We start from the raw sequence: 26,135 nt of genomic DNA, 5'->3' as shown, positions 1-26,135 counted from the left end.
TTAATATATTTCTGTCTGTTACCTATATAATATATAATTAATAAAAGAGAATGAAATTGTTGCAACTTAATAATATGGGAAAAGCTTTGACCAATTTTTTTTTTATATTATACATATGAATTCTTGTTATTATTGTAATGAAATTAATGTTCTTTAGTTAATTTAGCAAAATTGGAATTTAATTAACTTTTCAAATGAAAACAAATTGTAGCAGTTTTCACGTAACGGATTTGCTTTGTTTGAACTGTGTAAATGGGATATATTTTTTTAAAAGCCTTAAAATTTAAAACTATTTACTAATTAGAAATATTGGACCCTTTTTTTTAAGACAACATCAAATGACAAATTGGAGGAAAACTACTATATGTGTGTATATATATATATATATATATTTTTTTACAACAAGTTGAAAAACCTTGTAAAGAAAATTGAAGAATATATGGTTACAATTTTTTATCGATATTTACCTTTTTCACTCATTTCAACTTATTTAAAGAATAATAAAAAGTTTCTTTACTCGTTTCCTTTTTGTTTCTATTGAAGCCAATTCATTTTCCATCCAAACAAATTTTTTGAACGAACTCTGAAAAGCCCACTTTCACGGGTAACAAGAACCGGGTATTTCTTCCCGCACCTTTACATTTTTCTTGTACCCCTCCATGGAAATACCAGAATTATTTTTGGTAACTTTCGTAAAAGATGAATTCTGTAAGTAAAAACATGTTTTCAGAATGAATTTTGTAAGCAAGTGTGTTTCCAAAATAGATTTTTTTAATTTCCAGAATAGTAAATTCCAAATTCATCCGAAAGTCATTTTTAGAAAGTCATTTTAAAAAAAGAGTAAAATAGTTTTTTTATTGTTAAAAGAGGTAAAATAGTCTTTTCGAAAATATGGGGTGCAGGAAGCCATTTGTTGTGTGCAGGGAGAAACACCCCAAGAACCATCAAAATTTGACATTTTCTTCTTGCACCTCCATAATTCTTTTAATTCCAATATTACATAATTCTTTTGATTCCAAAATTAACTTTAAAAAAATAAGTGTTTGATTTATTTTTTTTCAGTATAATTCCAAACTCTACACTTCAAAATAAAAAATTATATTCTAAATTGTAAAATTCAAAAGGTTCCAAACTCTACTTATCTGAATTCGAAAAGAGTAAATTAGACTTTTCACAAACATATGGAGTTATGTGCAGAAAACACGTCTTAAAACATTTATAAGGAAACAAGCAAAACAGCATATTTTATAAGTAACTCAAACATGGACCCAACTCTGGTGGCAATTTTCTATAGATTCCCTTTAACAATGCACGAAAACTGTAGATAGCAAACAATTGAATTTTTTAAGAAAAGGAACAAAACATTAAAATGTGTCGTAAGCTTATAGATGATATAAGCACATGATCAAAACCAGATGAATAAAAAAACTTTACATGAGAAACTTTTCACCCACAATGTAATCAGCTGCTGCAAAATCATAATTATGGCCTTTTCTATATCCTTAGTTCTAGAGAAGCCTCCCTGTGTTTCACGCATGCCACACTAAGAAACCAAACCCCCACAAGAACCTGGAAAGAACCCACAAATTCTCAGTATTCTCTTCATCACAATGGTATACAGATTTGACTCCTCTAATATGAGAGACTCACTTTAGAGATGAAATTAACTAAACTCAAATGTTGATAAAAATAAAAATCAGATCTTTCAAATGCCCACTTTAGAAGAGTCAAATCCACAGCATCTAAACTAGTAATAGTTAATCCATACCTTCCAAATTAACAAGAACTTCTACGATGGGAACAGCAAGAGCAGGTGTTATATAACTGGAGTGTAGAAAATAGGAAAGAGGTAGAAAAAAGAAACAGATAAGTATTCGAAACAAAAACATTCTAAGATTTGTAACCAACAAAAAGGTTGAATGATGAATCCCAAGTGTTAAAAAAAAAAACACAAGTTGAGTAGCTACAAGTGACCTGAAAATTCTGAAACTTACGGCAGCCCAAAGTGCTCCAGATAAAGCTAGAGGACTAAGGGCCAGGAGAAAGGCCTGCCAAATAACAAAATTACCAAAACTCAGATTTTGAAGTAATAATGATAATAATAATGATGATGATCTTAATTAGGAAATAACAAACCTTTATCTGCTTACTTCAAACAAAGTGCACCATACTCACTGACCAAAATTCATCTCTGAGTATCTGCATAGAACATAACCACATTTATTATCAAATGTCTAATACACAAACAGAATGTGCATTCCCAGCTTCCCTACAAAGCACCTTTATAGCACTTAAAGTAAAACACAAGTAAAAGAAGCAGCAGAAGTGCAGTCCCATGACCATGTCCACAAACAATAATAATTAAAAATACTTAAGTTAAGATGGTTTTGCAATCCAACTTGCCTTCGGGGTTTATTATGCCTTTGTCCAAACTCTTCACTTGAAAGCTCTACAGACAGACAGATAAAAAATGATAATGTTAGCAATTGTACCCTCCCCGGTTGCCAGCTGACCAGGGCCCATCTAAGGCCTTAACCAAGGGCAATTCATTGCGTATAAGAGGAAATGGAACATCAATATTTACCAGATCTCTGAGGTGGCTTCAATTCATTATTAGCTTTGTTAACACTATGGTCCTTGCTGCACATGTTGGATAACAAAAGAAAATAATAAATCAAGAATCTAGCAATAGGATTTAGGAACATTGAAAGGAAATGGTGGTGGTAAGTAATATGAAAATATCCCAATGCTACAAAACTTGGCCAACCTTGAAGTACCCATTGCAGAGGCCTGTCCAGATTGGTGACTGCTTGCACCATCAACAGCAAGGTATGGGTATGTAGCCCCTAAAGCTCCTGCAGTACCAGCCAAGACTGGTAGCCTTAAACCAAAGGAGGATGAATTATTATTATGGGTTCTAATACAAAGGGAACAAAAAGGAATCAGAGAGTTTTTCCATTTGAAGTAAAAAAGGAACTATTTAACTATTTAACACAAATGAGCAAGATGTTCTTTTGTGATCCCCTTCCAAAATATCTATTCCTCAAAACATTACTCAACACACTAAAATCGGAGATTTATCCATACCATGTCATTTCTGACTTTCCCAGTTGAGGCTGAGCAACATATCCAGGGAATGCCATACCAACAGCAGGAACTCCTATACCACCAGGATGCTGGCCCCCAAATTGCATGACTGTTTTCCATCAAAACCCAGTCAAAATAAGAAAATCATTAACAAGCTAAACAGATGAACAGAAAATGATAAATGCTGAGTCTTGTTCAGAAAGGATTACAAGCATACAAAAAGAAAAATGGGTGTTAATACCGCAGCCTTTGTGATAAAGTTTCCATGTTAACAATAAAGAATTACTTAATTTTCTACATCTCACTAACTTACAACTACTTTTTCTTGAGAAATAAGAAACTGCATTAACAAATAATAGGCAGATTGGATCTAGAATTTCCGCAAGGTCAGCAATGTCAGTACAAACCTGGCAAGAAGGCAGGGAAGTTTGGATCTCCATGGCTAACACCTACATTGCCAGCGGTGCCTATTACTTGTGCCCCACCATAAACAAAAGTTCCCCGGCCTGCGCCATGGGAACCTCCCCTCCCCTTCCCAACCAAAGCTCCTTTGCCTTTACCTGATTCTGACGCCGAATCCAATTCCCCAGAATCATGTGAATTAGTTGGCGTGGATTTTCTGGAGGGGGAAGACAATGGAGACTCACTGCCAGGTCTTTGGCCCAACTGTGGGGCAGTAGCTTGCACAGAAGTTGAATTCCTCCCTGGAACAGAACTTGTCTGAATAGCCTGGAATTGTGATGGAGAAACTTTATTATGTGAGGTAGCACGCTGAAAATTTGTTTGTACTGGGATTGATACACCCCTCCCAGTCCCAGAAGCCCTTAGGTGAGGAGATTGAGAAGCATCGACTCCAGAAGACCCAGGCCGTGCCATACGCACATTGTTCGAAGGCTTTCCAACAGATTGAGCGATGGATTCATTAATATGCAACTTTGCCATGCTGACGGAATCAACATCATTCTTTCCCTGAATCAGAGCATTCTTTTGTCGAACTGGAAAACCCTCTTCCATAACAGGACCACTGTTTCTGCCACCCGTTTGCACCTCTCTTTTTTGTGTCAAATTAATATCATTGCTGGAAGAGCCAGAGGGGTAATATGGTGGGGAAGCTGAATTCAAATTTGAAGCAAGCACTTGATTTTTACCAGGCACAGAGTCAGATTCTGCATGGAAAGGTGTGGAAGTCCTCTCGAAACTAACATTTGAGTTTTTCTCACGAGATTTCCCAGATCTAGGAAAACAAAATAATTCCTATCAGAATGTCTTGAGGCTATAGGTCTCATGTTTCCTGCAAATTTTGTAAAATGAATCCTGTACTTACTGTTTATTTTGGACTTGGGGAGATGGACCATTGATTTTGTTGGTACGTTCATACCTTTGGGGGCCTCTTCCTCTCACAACACTCTTAGGCATCTGACTTTGATTGCTACTGCTACTATACCCTTTCCTACTTCCTTCAGTGCCTCGACCATTACCACGGCCACGATAATTACCCTTATAAGGTCTCCTCTAAATTTTAGACACAGAGCATTACAAGAAAGAGCATAAGAAAAATGACAATAGAACTAATTAACAGAAATGATTGACCACAAAGCACTTTAAAGATCATCACCTCCTCATAATGCCTTTCGTGCAAAATTTGCTCAAATTTATCATGTCCCCATTTCTTGTCATCTTTGGACTCCCACAGTCTCCTTCCACCACCACGTATCCATCTAAGGGGGAGAAAAAAAAAACAAGACATCAAATCATATCAGAAATTGGCAAGTACAGTAGAATTGTTGAATTTTCTAAGAATTATTTTAAACATCACATATAAGGTGATTCTGAACTGGTTGAGACTAGAGAGTATTCGCTATTAGTGTATCAAAAAAATCAACTCGAGACCAGAACTAAGCTATTTTTTTCTAATATAAGAAAAAGTATTGTACAAGCCTAGTAGGACCACACAAGATGACAAAGGTGAACATCCAGCACTCAAACTCGAGACCATGATTAAGCTGAAACTCCATACAACAGTGGTCCTAGCCAGCTCAACTACGATATTTCAAAGTATTAATGAATCATTACATTGTATGCACATATTCCACAAAGTTATGTTTGGCATAATGAAAAAAATATGAAGCAAACACCACAAACCTGTTGCGGGTACCAGCATTGTCCCTAAATCGGTCATCGTGCATGTAAAAAGCTCCGGCTGTGGGCACCGAAAATGGATCAGACTCCTTTTTCTCCTCGGAAAGGTCCTCAACGGAATCTTCCAAAGGGGGTATGACATCATCATCAGATTCCTTAGCCACAACCACAGAACCCTCAACCTCAACCCCACCACTTCCACCCTTCTCCTCGTACACTTCTTCAACTTCCTCTTCTTCTTCTTCTTGCAATTCTTCTTCTGCTTCTTCAACATCATCACCATCATCCGCATAATCTTCAACACCACCTTCATCATCTAAGTCATTAGAAAGAACCTCTACTCTACCATCTTCCCTCTTATCAGTGACTTCTTCCCCTTCGGCTTCTTCGTCATCGCTTGCTTCGCGCCTCCGCATTGTTAACGGTCTCGTTGCCTCTTCAGGATCACTATCATACTCAACGTTGTTTTCTTCAACCGGGGTAGCCATCAACACCAAAAGAGCAACACCCGATAAACCCCGACCAAAACCTAGAATTTTCCGAACAGAAACCCCCACAAAGCAGAAACCTTACAAGAACACAAATTTCAACAAATACCAAACTCCAAAACCCAAAAACTGGTCAAATAACCAATCAAATCCGGAATTCCCCCCTCAAAAATCGAAACCCTATGAGAAGTTTCTCAGTGAAATCAAAAGAGCCCAAAAATTGAGAGATTATGAGAAGGAGATGAACGGCAAGGAGAATGGGAATCTAAGAAAGTTGAAGCGGAAAAAGAGTGAATTGGGATGTGTTCTACGAAAGCTTAGAAGGATTTGAGAGTGTGAGCAGAAAGATTTGTAGAGAGAAAAGAGGAGTTCAAAACTTAAAATAGGAGACACTGTTGAGAACAATGAATTATCTGAATTTTTTTGGCTTTATTTCAGATTTGGAATCTCATCACCCATCAACTTCTCACACTGAGATAAACAAAATAGAAAATAAGATCAATGTTGAAAAATTTGGAGTAATCAAATTGCTGAACGATAGAGAAGAAGACGCATAACAATTCAATACTTGTTTTATGATTTAAATTTTTTTATAATAATCTCTTTCAGTTTTCTGTATGGTTTAATATTCATTCAAATCTTATGATCACAGATTTTAATTGAAAATTTAAAAAACATTAGATTAGAATATGATTATTCCTACATAATAATTTTGTTGATCGGATTTTATTTTGACTTGTAACTAAAATATTCGAATTTTCTTTCTAATGATTTCAAGTTGATTCAGTTAAATTTTAATTATATTTCCATGTAATATTTTGGTCTTTATGTAGAAAAAATAATTAGATCCTTTAAGTATGGTCTTAAGATTCATGATCATATGTATGAACAATTAAACGTGTCAAAGTATAGTTACTGGACAATCAATAATAAATGACACATTGTTAAAAAAATTAAGCAAAGATAAAAATAAAATAGGTGATTTATTCAAATAGGTATTGACAAATTAATTTGAAGTTGTTGGACGAATACATTTTAAGTATGTGTGTAAATAAAATCCTCTTAATCATTAACTTGAAAATACGATTTTGATATTACATTTGTTTTAGTTGAATTTTTACTTATATGATATTACAGAAGTAGTATGGAAAGCAGCAAGTAACTTTGGTCCTCATTTTCTTTATTCTGATTTTTTTAACTTCTCTGTTTATATATTTTTATTTTTAAATTAGCATATTTGAGTTTATTTGTCCTAATATATATACATATATATATATATATATAATTAAATTAGTATTTGTAGATGAAAAGTGATGTCATTGATTGCATGTTGTATGTTGAATTGCGGATGTTATTTCTTTGATTTATGGGTTTAAGATTAAAAATTATCTGTTTGATTTGCATTCTTTTGGGGTTGGGGTGAGGTTGAAAAGTGAAAAAAGAAAAAGAAAACAGAATTAAAAGTGAGATTATTTCCAAAGAAAATAAGTGAAAAAATTATATTCAATTTGATTAAGATAATAAAATAAATTTAATTGTATACTAGTATATTTATAAAGCAATTTTTTAAAATAATTTACTGTAAACAATAATGTATAAAAGTGTAAATTTAAATTAATATATATTTTAAATTAAAATAAAAAATTATTATAAAACATTAACAAACAAAAAAAAATATTTTAAAGCAAAAATATACTAAAATAAATTATGTATAAGATATAAAAATTTATTCTTTATTTTATTATAATATAGTATAATATATTAATAATATAATTATACAAACTTTCCTCGTAAATCCTCCTCTTATAATTATGAAAGTTTAATGTTACAGTTTTATTTCGATTTTTATGTTTTATGCATTTTCAATACATCGATTTACACCTTTTTTCTTTATATATCTTTATAAACTGTTCATTATTAAATCCAAACACCCGCTAAATCTGACGATGGAAGATAATCCTGTCATGCCATTTGTTTAAGTTGTTTGTTGAAACGGTTAAAATTTAGCGTGTTGGTCATTTCTCTTTATCTCAACTATGAAGTTCTTTCTAGTTTTACATATAAAAGCCAAATTTTACAAATTAATTAATTACCAATATTACCTTTAAAGTTATCCAATCTAAAGATCAACTACACCCGTGATCTAGATACTTTAGTCACGCGCAAAAATTGTCAAAAAGGTAAAGACATTAAGGTGAAGGTGAACAATCTAATACAAAATTAGAATAGAAAATAGACATTTGAAAGATATATTCATAATTGTGTCCAACGCATTAGTAGAGAAAATTACGTAGCATAAGTTTGGCGTGATTTGAAGGTAGACCTCTGGCATGTTATAAAACAGTCCTGTAGTTTCTTTGAAAAGTTTAAGAATAGAAAATAAAATATAACCCAGCATTCGTTGTTATCTTGACCTCATCTTACACAACAAAAACGTTTAGCATGAATTATACCACGATTGCTCAAGCAACAAAATGTTACAAAATCCCAAGCCAAATTGCCGTACAAAATTATGGAAAAATTGGTGATGAGTTCTGAGATTTGGTCACCGCCTACTGAAAATGGACATAATTTTATAATTTCCTCTCTATTTCCCAAAATATACAGCCTAGTTGTAATAAAGCGTATGATACATTAAAAAGAACAAAACTAGAATTGCAGGTACTCAGGTGATCGTAATGAGGAGTTAGAAATGGGAGTTAGAAATGGCACTTGAGAAGCAATCACCTGAGACAAAGCCTCAATTTTCGCGCGGCTCCAACCCAATGCTTCGATACTGACCCTACCTTACTCTTCGTCCGCCTCATTACCGTTGATGAGGATTGCACCATCAGTAGAATCGGCATCCACTACAACTGCCTCCTCTTGGCTTCCTTCCTCTCCATTTTGTTCCTCGTGTTCATCTGGATAGTGCTCTTCCCCATTGAGTTCAGTCAACTGGGACAAAAGAACATAAAAATAACGTAAACACACTAACACCACTTGACAATCCAATTGGGGTTATAGGCTATCATTTCTACTTTAGGAGAAAATTTTCATAACTTCTGTACGGTGTTAGCTATAATATTTAATTTACCTCGTGGATAGAGTCCCCATTCTCAAGAGGCTGATCCCCTTCTTCTACCTGCATGTTTCTGAAAGCTTCAACAAGGGTGATATGTGATTTATCAGCCTGGTTCACATACTCTGATGCAGGAGGGTACACGCCTCTACAATGAAAGAACAAATTAGTACAAAACATCTGTGAAAGAGGTTTAACACACCATACAGAGTAATACATAAATGACTAAAGTTGCAAGATACTTGTAAAAAAGTATGCATTTCCCCACTGACCTTGTTTCTGCAGCTTTAGATTCAACAGCAAGTGCAACTTGCCAATCCTCAAACAAATTAGGATACTCCTCAGGATCAGCCAATGATTCGGCGGCTTTTGAATTAACCTGTGCACATTAACCGATAAATATAAGAATTTGTATTTCAATCCACATGATAAGAATCCCAGGCAGGGAAATGGAATGTGAACAGAAGTTCTTACATAATATCACGAGAACAGGATAAATGTCAGACTGTTCAATTATAACTAAATCTAATACATACATAACAAATTACCTTACTGAGATCTTTTCTCCAAATTGCCACTATCTCTGGGACCTTGCTTGGGAGATAGGATCGAGCCATTAAAGCAGCCTCTGGAATCCGATTGCTGCCAAAATTATAACACAGCTACATCAAACTGCAGTCTAACTTCACACTTTTTCTCTCGGTACAGTAATATCATAAACAAGAAATCACAACCATAGAGTATTACCTTTCCACCAACAATTGAAGGCTGTCCTCAAGTTTACCCAACGTGAATAAGCAAAGGAATGCAACATTATTTTTCCCTTGCTCTTTAGCAAGAGTTGCAAGTTGTGATATTCCTTCAGCATCCCCTAAAGAAGAATATAGCAGCAATAACCCACTCAAATCCATTGCATATTTTAAACACTCTTCAGCCATTTCTAACTGCAAGAACAAATAATACCGTGAGCTGCATAAGAACAAGAAAGATACCCAATACCAATCAACATCAAGTGTGTCCATAATCATTATCAATTAGAACAAGAATAAAATAAATATTCAACTTCCTAATCATGCATCAGAATCAGCATCTTGACTGACCTCTGCTACAATCGGAAGTTCTGAAGGAGATGGAATGGAGTGTTCATAATGGATTAGTTTTGGATTGATTATAAATTAATGATGCGCTATTTTGTGGAAATTTTAATGAAACAATGGAAGAGTGCACATTATTATTTGGGATCCTAGGATGCCTTAAAATTTGATTAATTCCTTCTTTTATCCCATTGTAATATTTTCCATCACTGAAACATCATATCTAAAAACAATTAGATGATGAAAACTTATAGAACATTGGCATTTCTGATTTCTATTCAACAACATATGAATAGTTTCATTACTTTGAATAAGTGTTTGCTGAATTTTCCCTCAAGGGGACGGTAAAAGCTTGGTTGATTCGTCTTTGTTATAAAATGCAACAGAGGAAGATGACTCTTAAATTAGGGTGAGGAGGATAAGCAAAAACAGAGCCATGTGTGATTTGTTTCCAATTGTTAGTGAAGATGAGACTTTAATCCCAGTAAAGAGGATGTGCAAGATTCCCAACATTGTCAGACAAAGAACAGAAGAAGTCAAGCAAGACTATACCCGCAAGCCAAAGTGACAAGCAAGAGCATTGATGCATAATATATGAGACCTGAAATGTGAGAAACATAGTAAACCTAGCACTTTCACCTTTTGCTGAGATAGTGCTGTGTATCAAGCAGTAGCAGAAAATTTGGGGTCAAATTGAAACACGACCACTTGCATTGAAAAATATTAATGAATCATCAGTGTCTCAAACACATTAGTCAATATTTTTCTTTATGAAAATGGTGCACTCTCCCTGCATATCCATCTAAGCACATAGTATGAGACTCTACATGTATTGGTGTAATGTAAAATAACATACTATAACAAGCTGTTAATTCTGGAGAATTTGGGCTTCATTGTTTGGCACTAATCAAAGCCACTGAATCCTCTTAAGCACGGTCTTATTGAGCACTATATTTGGGAATGTAATTAAGCCAAACGTTAAAGAAATCATAAAAACTCATTTGATAGAAAAAAACACCTTTCCAGTAGACATAGCTAATTCTCCCAATTGCTTCCATTTAGACTCACTCTGCACTTCAGTGGCAATACCCTGCAAAAGAATAATGAACATTACTCTCAATATAACCTCAAAAGTCAGACTCATGCACATGAGAAATGCAAAAACTCAAAAACCCAAGATATCAATTTTCAGAAGTCAAATAATATAACCTTGCAGGAAAATATGAACTTGTGCACTTACCTTAGCAACCTCTAATCTTCCAAGCTGAATGGCTAGATCAAACCTGTAGTCAGGGTCAGTGGCTACTTCAAGAGCATCCTCAATCATCCCTCGTGATTCCAGGAAACGAGCCACACTAGTGTAAGAAACAAATCAAACAATTGCAATTAGGATGTATGTTACATCTAAACATAAAAGTTGAAACTGTACTCCAAGTTAACATCATACACATAGAAAATTATTCTAAATCAACGACACCAGCAAAAAAATGCATTATATATTCCTATAGGCTATAATTATATATTAGTTTCTTAAAGAATCCAAACAATGATAAATAATGAAGAAGCAAGAAGACTACAGTGAGTCCAGAATGACATCAAAGAAGCCAAGAAGTAAAGTATCATCATTCATAATAAGCAACAAAACTTGAACATGAGTATCAAATTCTCCACTCAACCACAAATTATCCACTCCCATTTATAAGCTGGTTGGCATTTTTACACATGGAATCAGACCAGAACTTTAGTTGAAAAAAACAAAAAAGGGCATGTACTGCAGGATAATTATTGGCATCGAGTTATTATTGTTTTTGGTAAGTAAATTTCCAAATTTTATAACACAGTGCCATACAAAAAAAAGCCTCTTGGCAAAACATACCAAACATAATTTCTAAATAATGAAAGTAAAAGTCATTCCATAAAAAAGTAACCAAAACTAACTACTACCTGTTATGATGATCTTTTGGAATTGATGGTAGAATTTCATTGGCTCTTTCAAAGTCACCACGCATGACAAGTGTCTTGTACTCAATCAAACTTAAAAGTAGTGTGTATCCTATAACACTGAGTAAAATAGAGGAAAGAAGAAAAAATCAGCATTATCGCATTGAGTGGTGTTGAATGATGCAAACCATTGATTCACTTACTTGAACTCCTTGTCTATCAAATAGACCCTACTTTGGCTGGCAAGATATCCCAACAAGTACATAGGACGGTCCAAATGAAACATTGTAGTTACCTAAATTCATATTGTAATGCATCAACAGGAATTGTATCATCCTTATCATTAAATAAATATACATACAATAAAAGAAATTCATCAAGACAAAGAAAAAAATATTACAGCAAGTCAAAAAATAGATAAGAATTTTTTTTAATCTAAAAGGGAAAAGAGATAATACCTCACCACCAACACAATAGTTAAGCCTCCAAGAAGAATTGTTGTAGATAAAGCAATCCCCAACCCAGATCCCTGTCCTGACGCGTTCATTCGTTTCATGCAGGAGCTCAAAGGCATCTTCAACACCTTGCTCATCTGCAGGGCTTCCACTATCTAAATATGATGCAACAACATCACGCTGCAACAATGGAAGTTAAAATGTTACTATACTTCACCAGTAAAGTGCCATTAGATATTCAGTTAACCAAAACATAGGGGGAAAACAATGCCTTCTCATAGAAAGTCAACCATCGTAATAAAAAGGATCAAGTATTTAGAATCCTCACATTGTACTTCAGGATGTAGAATGATGTATCACTAGCAATTGTCACAAGATCACCACTGTCAGCCCAGTAGAGGTTCTGACACAAGAAAATTTAACAAAATTAACAAGAAATAGAAAAAAAGAAATAAAAGCAGAAAGCTGATGCCACCTCATGGAAGCACTTACTTTAACATTAACATCAATACGGCGAATCAACCTGCATTCAGCCCAATCATAAAAGCAGATGAAATCATTTGAGCACATTGCCAATACAGTGCCACCGAATATTCGTTCGGCTGAAAAAGTTGGTCGGATACTCTTCCTTTCCTGAAATATACAAATTTCGTTCCCAATTAAAACTTCCTGAGACAACTAATTTCATTTGGAAGACATCCCAAATGATGAGAGATTTTTTGTGAGAACCAAGTCAGGCAACACAAATAAAAATCAATAATCTCTTATTACTAGCAGCATTGGAAGCACTTTTCCCAAATGTTAGTCAGATGCTCAAGGAAAACTAACTGATACCATACCATAGCTTTATTACATGGTCCCTTTTATAACAGTAAATCATTGACAGGAACCAGTTTGCCTATCCTTTTAACAAATTATTTAGAATTTGTTGGTTGTCACTTTGGCATTCTTCTTCAGACAAAGAAAAAAAAAAGAGTAACTGAAAGTGAAGCACAACCTGGAAATTTTTGCTGAAAATTTTGACCTTCGATGTACTTTCTCTTACAGCATACTCCCCATCTGAAGACCAAGCAAACTCCAGGGCAGAACCAAACGATCTATTTCTCCATGCCAAAGCAGTGTATATAATGTATTCCCCATCTCCACAAACAACAACAAACCTCCCATTTGGATTGTGCCTTAGACTCTGAGTATAAAAGTAAACCAAGGGTCAGACACCAATCAACATGCATGAAAAAATAAATTAGTGCGGATAATTAAACCCAAGGGCAGACTATTATTTTGAAGTTCACTTCATTGAAAAGGGATTGAATACAACAAAAGAATAGTCAGAGATACCAACTAGTTCTAGTCATTAACATCTGAATTTGAATATCTAACATCACACAATAAAACCTATATTTATTTAAATAAATACTCATCCGTACACAGATTACATAAACAGAATGGTGAGCAAAAGAACCACGAAGATGATGGCCAATTTAATCCTATCAAACAATGGCAAGCTTTATGCATATAATACAATACAAAGGCAAAAAAAATCAACCAGAACTAAAAAAATGTAACAAAAAAGGCATGAATCACCACAATAAAAAGGTCAGAACCAGAATTGATATACCAAAATGTCTGAATTGCTAAATAATGAATATGCCTGCTTCTTGTATCCTTCAAGAGTTGCATGAGCATAAATGATAAAGTAGAAACTAATGCAAAAGAATGTGACTTAATATCAAAGAAAAGGGATGCTCACTCACTTGTGGATAGAGATCACAGGTGCCCAACTCCTTAACAGCCAACGGTAACCTTTCTCCATCAGCAATCTAAAATACATAGTACTTGTGTCACTGAAGCAAGTTTCAACTTTTTTCTCACATATAATATGGATAAAAAGGATTAAAAAGAGCCCATACCTCCACATCTGCTCCTACACTCCTTATATTGACAGTTTGAATTTCATTATGCTTAGCCCAAATTATTTTTCCACTGTTATCCATGCTGGCTACAGGTTCTTCTCGACCAAGTTTGACCATAATAGTACCTTCATCATAGCCTATCACAACCCTTCAAAGAAAGGGATTTTTTTTAATTTAGGTCATGACATGAAGAATGATCATGGGAAGAAAAGAGTAAAAAATGTTCTGCATTCAGGGAGAGGTTAAAGCATACAAGATCACATGAAACACAAGGAGAAAAAAGAGTTTGCTAATAAGTATTTCATTATTGAGGTGAGAATAGATACTATTGTCCCACACTTCCACTCAACATGATTCGAGGGCCTGCAGCAGATGTGAGAATCGGTAATTACTTTCATAATTTAATCCAAAAACAACTCACCGACGTGAACCCCTCAGGTATCCAACAGCCCAAACTCGTTCAAGGCCATAGTTCAATGTGTTCTCGAGCCTGCAAGCAGATAATACCACCATTAAACTTTAAAAAATGACTGGAATCTATCCATAATCTCAAATATACTTCAAACTAATTTTGGTATAAAATCTTCTAACAGTGTAACGTGAAGCAAGGTTACACACACACACACATATATATATATAAGAATTAAGCATCACTATCCAGTCTTCCTGTCTAAATTTCAGCAGTATCTAAATTCTCAACTGAACATCAAATTTAGGCACACAAGTCATCAAAAAAATGGGCGAAGCAACAAATGAAAAAAATATCATAATTTCTGAAAAATAAGTCGTAATGCATTCTCTGTGATAAAAAAATTTAATTATTTCAAGTTCCTATGCTAGAGTGACATTGACAAGAAAAGGGCAAGAAGAATGCACCAAATTAAATAACAACCTCTCAGCTCAGTAATCTGTGAACAAGATAAAATTACCTATAAGTTGTTGAATGCCAAATGCGCACTGTGCCATCCTCAGATCCAGTAATGATTATAGGTAGTTCAGGATGAAAGCATACAGCAGATACATTGTGTGTGTGACCTTCTAGAGTCTGGACACAACTTTTGGTTTGATAATCCCATACCTGTTAAAAAGGTTTTATTGGCATGATAATTCCTATCCATGTATACATATTGGCAATCAAATTAAACAGAAGACGATAAAGATAAAACAGAAAATAGAAAACAAACCTTGGCAGTGTGATCATCAGAACCAGTAATCAGATAAGGTTTGTCACCACCAGTAAAGTAATCAACACAATTCACTCCTTTTTGATGGGCATCTAATGTAAAATTGGGGTCAGGGGAGCCAAGATTCCAAATCTGCAAGTGAAGATAGCAGTATTAATGCATTACTTTTAACATTTACCACAGGTGTGTGGAAATAAACAAAAGATGCCCCAAACAACTAGCAAGAAGAACACACGTATACCTTTATGGTGCGATCAAGAGATGCACTAGCAAAGGTGTTTGTGTCTTTAGGGTTAAATGTCACTTGCATGACATAATGAGAATGTCCCTCAAATATCTGGGTACAGACCCAGCCCTTTTCCCAATCCCAAAGCTTGATGAGCATATCATCAGATGATGACAACACATAAGGAAGGGTAGGATGAACAGCCACACACCTAATGTAATCTGTATGTGCCTCAAATACTTTTACTTTATCCATTGTGTTGTAATTATATACACGAATAAACATATCATCTGCCCCTGCCACAACCCACTGCCTTCGTGCAATAAACTTGGCTGACCTAACTGCAAAATCAAGTCGTATATGAGAGACCCACAAAATATACAAAGAGAATGAAATTAAATGAATCAAGAGAAAGATATACAAACAATGAAACAGACTAAAAACATTCACACACCTGGTAACTCAGTAACCTCAAAAGACTTGGCCATGGTCTGAAATAAAATAATAAAAAATTAAGCTAATTGTATACAAAAATCTCCAAAGAAATTAATGAGGAATATCCATTTGAATAGTCTGGCAAAAGTTCCAAATATACGAACAGGTGTTAGAGGCTGTCTTTCAATACCAACCTATATATCTATAAATAGGTGCATATAGAATGTTCAGTCTTCTGAAATTACAAAGGATTGCAGAGAGGCCATGAAGTGATTATATCATCTCATGCAATATTAGTAGAAATCAAACAAAATACAACATATAGAATGTACAAAACTAAGTACAAGAGCATATTTCTTCTTTTGGGTTTTCCCGCAGTATTTCACACAAAAAAAAACTATAATTCTTCAAAAACATTGATGAAAAAAAAATTTGGGTAAAGAGGAGGGGCAAAAAGCCCATAGACAATGGTGAGCACTCATATAATCAGACAGCTCAACTAACTAACAAGAGTTAAAGGACATCAAGAATATCCAAAGGAAGGAACTCCACCTAAAATAGTCTTCCCATATATGGGATATCTGGACTATCAATTTCTGTAAAATGGGAGTAGCTACTTACATTTCATCGGCATTTTGAATGAGTATTCATCATTTTTCCACAAACAAACAATTGGTTCAATGAAAACATATTCATGTCTTTATTTTTTTCTTGTAACAAAGGATGTCTATGTCCTGGCGCAGATAGGGAAACAATAAGCTAAAGTGGAATCAACTCAACCTGGTTGGGATTTTAAAGCTAAAATGCTAAAAGTTTAATTTTTCTATGTTGTGTTTGGGTAAACCACCTTAATTAAGCACTTTTCAATAAGCTCGTATCACACAAAAATTGTCATAAATTATTAGACCATAAAACTATTTGAAACAAACTATGAAAAACTTAATTTAAGAAGCTTCACCAAAAAAGGTAATGATAATAAGCTAAAAACAATAGAAGCTCAAAACTGTTCCAAGCGGCCCCCATGCATGGTAGCTTAAGATAATCCTAATATTTTAGTGGAACACCAACATTTTTTTGAAGATTGCTGTCAAGTAGTACATAATCGTAAACTAGTTTTTTAACAAAAGAATTAAATTATGTTACTGCTTTGAATTTTGAGAAAAACATAATAAAGAAGCCCTTTATTTGTGGATCAGCACCTCACTATGTACAGGCACCATGCAAAAGATGGCGTGTCTGACTCAGGTGCAGTGCAACATGAACAAATTCAACATTACATTTCTAAATAAATTTACTAAAATATAACAACCAAATATAAAAATCGACAAACCTGAGATTGGTAGTTCCAGATACAGACAGTTCCAGAGTATAAACTTGCTAGAATCCTGTATTAATTATAGCAACATCACACAATTCAGTGAAACATCCAAGTATGCACTATTTACCTAATTTCCACAGTAAATGAATAAAGTAACACTATTCCCACAAAACAAGACACAGCCATTAATAACAAATGCTCACAAACTATCCCTAATTCCCTGTAGAGGTCATGATTGAGAAATACCAAATGATGGAATCGAATCCAGTAATTCGTGATGAGTAACAAATTATAATGCTGGTTACCAATTTAGCTACATATCCTAAAATAATTCCACAATAAAATCGATACAACAGAACCAAGGACATGGCATTACCATGGTTCTGTAGGATGTAGATCCACAGACTTCACTCTCTCTGATCTTTGCGCAAGCTTTCGCTGTTCAAATATTACGAAAACACACAAGTTTAAGCAGCCGGAAAATTATACACTCACAGAAAACTTCACCACCAACTTATCAAACATTCCTCGGAGAATAAACCTCAATACAAAAGATAAAAAGAAGAGTACCTTAATTTCGAGTCGGAGAGGCTGCAAAAGCAAGCAAAAAAACAAAGACACAGACAAAAAGGAGTCAATGCACAATTCCACAATAGATCCCGCAGTAACAAAAATCGCGAGAACTAAATCAAGAGGCTCGCGTTTGAAGTGAGGGATACAGAAGCAATTGAAATTCAAATAGGAGAGAGCGTAACAAGAAAACATCAAATCGAAGCGAGTCCGCTCCAGATCTAGGATTGTTGAGAACAGTGAAGCGTTCGTTCGCAAGGGATAAGAGAGGAAGCTCACCATTTCCGAAGATTGCAGGAACTAGCAAGTTCGTATCGCGAGAACTCGTCGGAGATCAAGGCAAATTCGAAGAAACCAATAGATCGAGCTCGAAGGTAGAAAGAGATAGAGAGAGAGCGTAACGATTCGAGGTTTGCTACGCAGTGCAGAGTTAAAGAGTGCAAATATGATGATCGATGGGGAACAAAGGGGAACGGAACGGTGTTTTGCAGTTAAGGCATGGATTTACGAGAATGCCACTGGGAGTAGTGTCGTGTACCAATACGTCGTCGTTCTGTGTCCTTGTAGGGTGTAGGTATCTGCTAGGATTCTGAACGAAACGGAGATGATGAAATGAGTGGCGTGGATCAAACGTGCAGAGGAGTCACTTTGTTTATTTCTGCAATGAAGTTATGGGAATTTTTTTGCAAATCAGTCCCTGTGATATTTTAGTCCTTGTAATTTATTCTTTTTAATTTGTTGCATTGCAGTGTTGATATTTTAGGTTGTTTAGTAAAAAAAGAGTGTTATTCTAAGTCAGTAAGAGAGAAAATCAAACATTTTAATTTATATGATTACATAATTAGTAATATAAAAAAAAATGTGTATCACGTAACATAAATACTCTTGATAAAATCGAGTCATAATAAATAAAGATATTTTATAAAAAAATTATTAAAAATTTCACATCAATTAGAGATAATAACATACCACAATAAACATTATAGTTTTATAAAATTGAGTTAGTTTTTGTTAATATGATATCATAATTATTTAAAGTTTATACTAAAAAAGGTTAGTTAGGCTAATAAGATCACCTTAAACCATCTACTATATAATTTCACACACGAATTGAGAGTTTCACTGTGTTGGAAATCTCACATATATTTAGAGATAAAAACATTTTATAATATATAAGTGAAATCACCTTGTAAGTGAATTGTATTAGATTTAAAAATCACTTTAATAATAATTATGAGAATACCAAAATACAAATTACTAATAATTCTATTTTCATCTGTCAAATGATGGAAGAATTATACCAAAATGCAAAATACTAATAATTCTATTTTCATTCATTATGAATTTAACAAAAGCCTCACTCCCTTAAACAAGAGAACAATAATTTCCGTTGAGCTCAAACTCCCTAGTATGTATTTGGAGAGTTAATTTAGTAATTTTCAAGACATTCAGACACTCTCAATTTGAATTTTATTTTTTATATATTTTATTTAAATAAAACAATCCAAATTTGTTAAATTTCATTTTTGTATAAAAGATTTTAATTACTTCCAATACATAATTTTATTTTAATATTATGTAATACTTTATAATTTAAAAATATTAATTGATTTTTTTTTAATTGACACTTGTTAATCGTATTTTATGGTCAATAAATAACCTTGATTTAAAAACAACGTTGATGCTAATCAAGAAAACCCAAAATAACATTATCTATTAATGGATAAAACAGGAATGAAAAAACACCATGATCAATTTCAGGCTAAAAAAATGTTCATAAACCTCATTTTAAAAATTATGTTGAGTCAATGACCTTTTTATCTCAATTGAGTCAACGATGTCATAGTAGCGATAGAGTCAATGCATATCAATTTCAAGCAAGTTAATAATATTTCAATGTTAATCAAGTTGACTTTATTTCTTCTTGATTAAAGTTGAATTAATGAATTTTCAACATAAAATATTTAAAAAATATACAATCTCTAAAAATTTCCATCGAAAGATATTTCAAGTGTAAATCACCCAATTCCAAATTCCTACTAATGAATTTAGTCTCTATTTTCTTTGTCTTGTTTGAATTGTAAACTTTTTTAAATGAACAATTGGGTATCACTCGGTTAAAGTCACAGACTAATTATTTTGATATTGAACTCTATTTTAGCAATTGATTTATTTTAACAGATATTACAATTGTTTTATTACATAATTTAAATTTCAATAAATCTCTGCCTAAAATTCAAAACCAAATACAATTCCTTTTATGAGAAAACCCAAGATATCCCTTGAATAGAAGTTAAAAATAAATCCCTAAAAGTATTAAAATTCATTTGGAAATCTAGTCTTTCTCCCAACATATTTTTTTTATAATGAGTACTAAAAATCAACCTTCTAATTGCACCTTTAAGAAACAAGATTATCTGTAATCTATACTTCAAAATCATGAAGATAACTGAGATACAATGACTGGATTCATAAATTGCACATGTAATTTCTAAAAAAGCAACAGTCTCAATGTTTAACTTTTTCATTACCATGCTTCCATGTATACCTGTCTGGAGAGATTGATTTCCACGAAGGGGAGAGGAAAAGAGAGGGATTGAACCCTGAGACTACACATAAAGTCAATCCAAATAAGTAAAATGCATGCAGGGGAAATCTCATACATATTTTTTTTCACATAAACAATCACTAACAGACTATTTGTTCTTCAATGCTGTTCAAGAAAAACTCTGATACAACAAAAGGTGATATAACAGAAGGGTAAACTTCTTTACACGTATTTCTTGTTAATCATATGGAATTTGGATATATGCTGCGTCACAGATGAAAGGAATGTCAGCATACATACCAACAAGAGCACACCTTATGCTCTCCAAAACAGTAAAGAGATAACCAAATGATACTGCAGTCCAGAAATGCATTCCAAATTTACCCCAGTAGAGTGATAGCGGCATCCAGCGGCTCACAGTTCCTATAACCTGCAGGGCAATCTCCAACAACATTCCCATCACAACATGAAATCTGAAGAAATGAGGCCATTCTTTTCTCCTCACAATTCCAAGATACGCAACAAAAAAGTATGCCATGAGAAACCAGCTAGGCAGGCTCCCAATTGCCATAAGAAAAGGGTACGTGTAGAATTCAAAGCATTCCAAAAATGGGTGAAGATTATATGCTGTCTCAGCATACATCCATGTCTCATGGAGAGGCATGAGGTAAGGTAGGCATGCTAATGATCTCCACCACCATTGCGGTTTTTTCGTCATTGGAGGGTAACGGAAGCTAGTTGGGACATCCTTTGATGATGCTCTAGGAACCATGTTAGACTTGCGCAACTGGGGTAATGCAGGGAAAGAGCGAAAGAGAAGATTTTGACCCTCACTCAAACGTAGGCTTGGTGCAGCAAACACATTTGAAAATGTCATTCCTACCACAGATATTTTATGAACAATTCAGTTAGAAAAATAAAATTATCAAGGAAGCCTATTCCAAAGAGAAAGTGAAACCTGACTAACAAATTTCCAAACATTGTATTCGTACCCCTAATCAGGTGTTATTTAAAAGTACAACATTTAATAATGATAGTGATCCACCAAAGCCATTGAGGCCATGTTTTCTACCAAACATATTATAAACTTATATAGTCTCTGCATTGACACTACACAGATTCTGCATTGGCATTACATAGATTTTGCATTGTCATTTAATCTCAAACTACCATGCAAGATAAGATTCTTAACTTTCACTATAACTACCTTGAAAATATCTCAAATATGATTTCTGGGTAACAAATTTCCAAACATTATACTCACACCCCCAATCACCTGTTATCTAAAAGGACCACATTTAATCATAATGCACCAGTGAAAACCTTTTCCTACAGACCACAGTATACTTCTAGAGTAAACCGTGCACGGATTCTTAACCTTCTATACTATCCATGCACAGATATTAAGCTCATACGTTTAAATGTTTTATCATTTGCAGAGAAGGCGAATCAAATAATATTCTCACAAATCACACATAAGCTCAACAATTCAAAAACATAATGATTACTAAAGCATGGCACGTACCTCTTGGAAACGAGGATTTACATTCTAAATTATGTCGCGAAAAGCTCCGGATTTTGGAGGCGGCAACATTAGCAGACATTCGAGAAGCACAACGAATGATAGAACAAGTTGGTAGGACATGGTTGCGTGACCTGGAATTCACAGGGGCACACCCTTGGGATACAATGCAACCATTTTGTATCATGGTTGGTCAACTGATCGAAGAAGAACCATGAGAAATCAAATTAAAACTAAAATTAAATTGAAGATTAACAGTTGAAAAAATGACTACCGAATCGGATAATAAATGACAAATTAAAAATGAAGAAACAAACACAACATCATAATCACATCACTGCCTGCAACAATCCAAGAATCCGAATCACAGTGTGAAAGTTGTTTTGAATGAGATTATGCAGTAGCTTGTTGGAATGAGAAATTGGGAGGGAGAAATTTGCAAACTAACCTGAGTCCTAGAATCAATTTCCAGCGAGTCCTGGTTAGCGACTCCAGTGTTGAGGGAATTTGCGAGGTTCGTGTGTTAGGTTTATCTGCTAGCGTCTCTGCACGTCAATTTTCACAGAACAAAGAGATAAAGAAACAGTATGTGCCTCCATTGGGCTGGAGAACATTTCTGGAGTTCAAGTATGGGCCAAGCCCAAGCCCAAACCCAAAACTAAAATTATTTGATTTTACCTGATTTGCAAATTCCCAGTTATGTTGAAAAATAATAAAAAATATATTTCATTATTTATTTTATAAAATAATATTGCAAATTCTCGTTCCACCTCCATATCTTCTCCTACACCTTCATATTAGTTGTGAAAAATCGATTTTAACTTTTTTTAAAAATTTAAATAATATTAATGAAACATAATCTCGTTTTTTTAAATAATTTCAGGTGCACCCCACATCTCATACCTATCTCACAACATCTTCATTATTCTCTCCAACCACGAGAACAATTTATCATTTGAGTGTGTGGTGAATGTTGACGAAAAGATTCATTGTATTTAAGGTTTTTCAGTGCGATTTTATTTATTTATTTAGTTTTATGTCTTGTTAGTTTTTTTCTTCTGGAATTTTGACTTTCAAGAAAATTGTATTAAGGAAATAATAATTATAAAATTATATGCAATTATTGTATACAATATTTGACGATATTGTACCCAATTATATGCAATTAATTTAATAATTATAGAATCTCATAATTAGTATCCTACCTAATTAAATTGTATAGAAACTCCCTATATATTTTCTATACATGACTGATGTAATATACACATAAGAGAATAAGAAACATCTTTTCTTCTTACTATTTTTTATCATTTTCTTATAAATTGTAAAAAAATAAGTAAAAAAAACCGTCACCAGTAAAAATGTCACAAAACTTATCACAAAACTAGTCACTACATGCTACCATCAATCATTACAAACAATCATCCACCACTACTTAAAAATGAAGAAGACATCACAACATCGTACTTATAAAAATATTATTAAAATTAAAAAAAAAATATATATATATATATATATATATATATAAATGCAAAGAAAAGGTATAGCTAAAGGGAGAAATTCACATAACATAGTTATAAATCTTTATATTGTAATAATACCTATATAAGGTTAGAAAAAAGAAAAGCCACACATTAAAAGAAACACTTATTTGGGGGTCAACGCTATAGTTGTACAGCAAAAAAGCAAAAAACAATTCATAGTAAGGCATAATATTTTTATAACACAAGTTCCAATCAGATGATTAAATTGCTCCATATATAAGGTATCTTTATAAAAAAAAAAACTTTAATGCACAACATATGAATGTACCACACTCAATAATTAATGCTCCATATCAATAATTATACCATTTTCTTCTTCGTAATCAATTCAACTTTTTTTTATAAATATTTATCAAAAAATATTCAAACAAGATCAATGTCATATGCTGTTCATTAAATAATAATAACAATGATATTGAGATGAGTTAGTTGCATTGGTTTGAGGTAAAACAAAACTGAATTAATCATTGTTATTGGGAAAATGATGAAGTAGAAATGCAGAGCATATAGGAATGATAAATGGATACTCTTTTTTTTTTTGTACTTTCCCAACCTATTTCAATTTTAATGTGAAAGTTCGACATTGATTGCATATAGTATGATTAATATTCATATTTTAAATTGATTATGAGAATTGATGAGTATGTAAATATATATTTTTATTTTTATACTTATTTCAATATTCATCATTGTTCTCTTATTTATTAGATAATTTAAAATATTTATGTTAATTTTTGTTAGTTTTTTAACTTATTTATATATCATATATTTGACATTTTTTCTATTTTTATAATTATTTAATTTCTATGTAATTGTATTATATATTGGCATTTTTACTATTTTTATAATTATTTAATTTTTATGCAATTGTTATTTGATATTTATTTATAATTTTAAAAAAAAATATTAGACAAAAGAAAATGTATATTATATCTACATCAAATGCTTGATATCATATTTTTTTAGTTTTTATTTTTTATAAAAAATTATTTAATTAATATTTAGAATAGTAAAAAAAATTAGAAAATGAGAAGAGACATGTGGACAAGATTACTTATAGTTTCTATAAAAAAAATGATGACCATGAAAATGAATTTTTACTTATAGAGATAAAAATAATAAAACCTACACTATATCCTAATTATTTGAAGAAGCATAAGGCATATTCCAAGAATAAACTTCTCCACTTTCCACTTTTCTCAAAGCTTTTATGTCCAATGAATAACCCTAGAGAACCACTCAAATACCCTAACCAGTTCGCTAGTATGGGTTTAATTTGTATGTACAGTGGAAATTTAAATAACCAATATTATACTAATGAATAAGATCACATAGTATAATGATCAAATTTTATTAAATACTTTTACCAATAAAATATTTATTAGATTTAAAAAATGTTTTTCACTGTCATAAAACAACTTCTCACAAAAAAAATAATATAGTTTTGTTAGTATTTATATTTTATCTGTATGAATTTTATATGAAGTTAATATAAATTAACTTCCCACAGAAATTATATGACAAAACCATGATGAAATTAATGGGTGTAATTTTCGAAACAAAAATCAAAACTTATAACTAGTTTCGTCATCTTCTTAATGTCATTAGACCAAGAAATTATTTCAGACAAAAGTATTGACGATCTCAAACTTAAAATATTCAGTCAAGAATATGTGTCTCTTCTTATATATATATATATATTAAAATCTTCACCATATGTTCTTTGTATTTAATCTTATTATTGTCCTAATTCAATAATAAATGTGGTCATCTTTAAAAAGGTCGATTTTCTAGAATTTCATAATTTGTACTAACATTGATACATTTAATCACATATATCGGTAAACGACAGTTTATACGCCGTGTTGACTTATGATATTGTTGGGTATGAAGTTAGAACCAATTGGGTTGGATTGACTAGACATCATGTGTTAGTGAGTAGACTTAATCATTGTGTCCATTTTATAATATCTATTTAAACTTTATTTAAAGAGATCATTGTACTTGTAATTGATGTGAAGATAAAATGAAAACCTAATAGTTGTCCGCGTGGATGTAGATTGCAGTTGGCGATCGAACCATGTTAAATTGTATGTTGTTTATTTTCTTTTCTGCAGTTGATTTGTGATTATGTGTGTTGTTTCTGCGTGTGTTTTTTTTTTCATCAGATACTACATAAACTATGAATTGATTAGGCTTGATATGATTTGTATTAAAAATAAAATAAAAAAAGTTTGGTAAGAGGAGAACCTTTGAAGATGGGTTAGTGGTCCACCATTTTGTTCTTCTTTTGAATTGATCCATCAATTGTGGTTGTGGATTCCTTATAAATCTTCCTTAACAAATTTTCCTTATCGTCTACAATCATTTTCTAAGGAGCAATCCAACATAACTCCCTGTCGCCGCGTATATATATATAACCTTGTCTTTTTTCTAAACAGAATTTTAATTTGAGTGAACAAAACAAACCCAATCTCCTTCATTTGGCTACATCTCTACCTGCTTGGTTCTTCATGTATTAATATGAGAACATCACTCAGAGCTACAGACATTTGATTTTGATTTTTTATTTTTAAAAAGTATATTTTAACTTTAATTTTATAAAATTAA

The 26,135-nt window shown here is 32.9% G+C and overlaps 3 protein-coding genes across 7 annotated transcripts; all 3 read right to left on the bottom strand.

The window, feature by feature from the left end:
• Positions 1–1,265: 1,265 nt before the first annotated feature.
• On the bottom strand, positions 1,266–6,257 carry LOC137818329 (protein MLN51 homolog). 4 transcript variants are annotated; one of them, XM_090296321.1, is made up of 12 exons: positions 5,230–6,257; positions 4,703–4,805; positions 4,412–4,599; positions 3,495–4,321; positions 3,088–3,196; positions 2,768–2,881; positions 2,585–2,640; positions 2,404–2,449; positions 2,137–2,199; positions 1,995–2,048; positions 1,769–1,824; positions 1,266–1,569 (listed from the first exon to the last, which is right to left on the bottom strand). In XM_090296321.1, the coding sequence occupies exons 1-9, from the start codon at positions 5,712–5,714 to the stop codon at positions 2,172–2,174; spliced, it is 1,956 nt and encodes a 651-aa protein (XP_090152447.1). In that variant the 5' UTR covers positions 5,715–6,257; the 3' UTR covers positions 1,266–1,569; positions 1,769–1,824; positions 1,995–2,048; positions 2,137–2,171. The 4 variants fall into 4 exon arrangements, with proteins under 4 accessions (XP_090152447.1, XP_090152448.1, XP_090152446.1 ...); XM_090296322.1 differs by having other exon boundaries at positions 1,975–2,048; positions 2,151–2,199; positions 5,230–6,253; XM_090296320.1 differs by having other exon boundaries at positions 1,975–2,048; positions 5,230–6,250.
• Positions 6,258–8,134: 1,877 nt separating this feature from the next.
• On the bottom strand, positions 8,135–18,556 carry LOC137818326 (coatomer subunit beta'-2). The gene is made up of 24 exons (XM_068621675.2): positions 18,191–18,556; positions 17,912–17,932; positions 17,718–17,779; positions 17,354–17,408; positions 16,043–16,079; positions 15,604–15,929; positions 15,363–15,494; positions 15,108–15,256; positions 14,600–14,668; positions 14,176–14,326; positions 14,020–14,085; positions 13,263–13,451; positions 12,758–12,898; positions 12,594–12,668; positions 12,269–12,445; positions 12,014–12,105; positions 11,814–11,930; positions 11,110–11,224; positions 10,888–10,959; positions 9,523–9,719; positions 9,324–9,417; positions 9,048–9,154; positions 8,791–8,923; positions 8,135–8,651 (listed from the first exon to the last, which is right to left on the bottom strand). The coding sequence occupies exons 1-24, from the start codon at positions 18,191–18,193 to the stop codon at positions 8,502–8,504; spliced, it is 2,730 nt and encodes a 909-aa protein (XP_068477776.2). The 5' UTR covers positions 18,194–18,556; the 3' UTR covers positions 8,135–8,501.
• Positions 18,557–20,527: 1,971 nt separating this feature from the next.
• Positions 20,528–22,578, bottom strand: LOC137818534 (protein TIC 20, chloroplastic). Of its 2 annotated transcripts, XM_068622020.2 has the most exons (4): positions 22,430–22,553; positions 22,256–22,322; positions 21,985–22,178; positions 20,528–21,338 (listed from the first exon to the last, which is right to left on the bottom strand). In XM_068622020.2, exons 3-4 carry the CDS (start codon positions 22,166–22,168, stop codon positions 20,698–20,700), a joined length of 825 nt encoding a protein of 274 aa, XP_068478121.1. In that variant the 5' UTR covers positions 22,169–22,178; positions 22,256–22,322; positions 22,430–22,553; the 3' UTR covers positions 20,528–20,697. The 2 variants fall into 2 exon arrangements, with proteins under 2 accessions (XP_068478121.1, XP_068478120.1); XM_068622019.2 differs by lacking the exon at positions 22,256–22,322 and having other exon boundaries at positions 22,430–22,578.
• Positions 22,579–26,135: the final 3,557 nt, after the last annotated feature.

Source organism: Phaseolus vulgaris, chromosome 10 (assembly GCF_051622355.1).
Source record: "Phaseolus vulgaris cultivar YP4 chromosome 10, ASM5162235v1, whole genome shotgun sequence".
In the NCBI taxonomy this organism is placed as follows: domain Eukaryota; kingdom Viridiplantae; phylum Streptophyta; class Magnoliopsida; order Fabales; family Fabaceae; genus Phaseolus; species Phaseolus vulgaris.
Note: the sequence above shows the minus strand (reverse complement) of the source record. Positions and strands in the feature narration are given on the sequence as shown.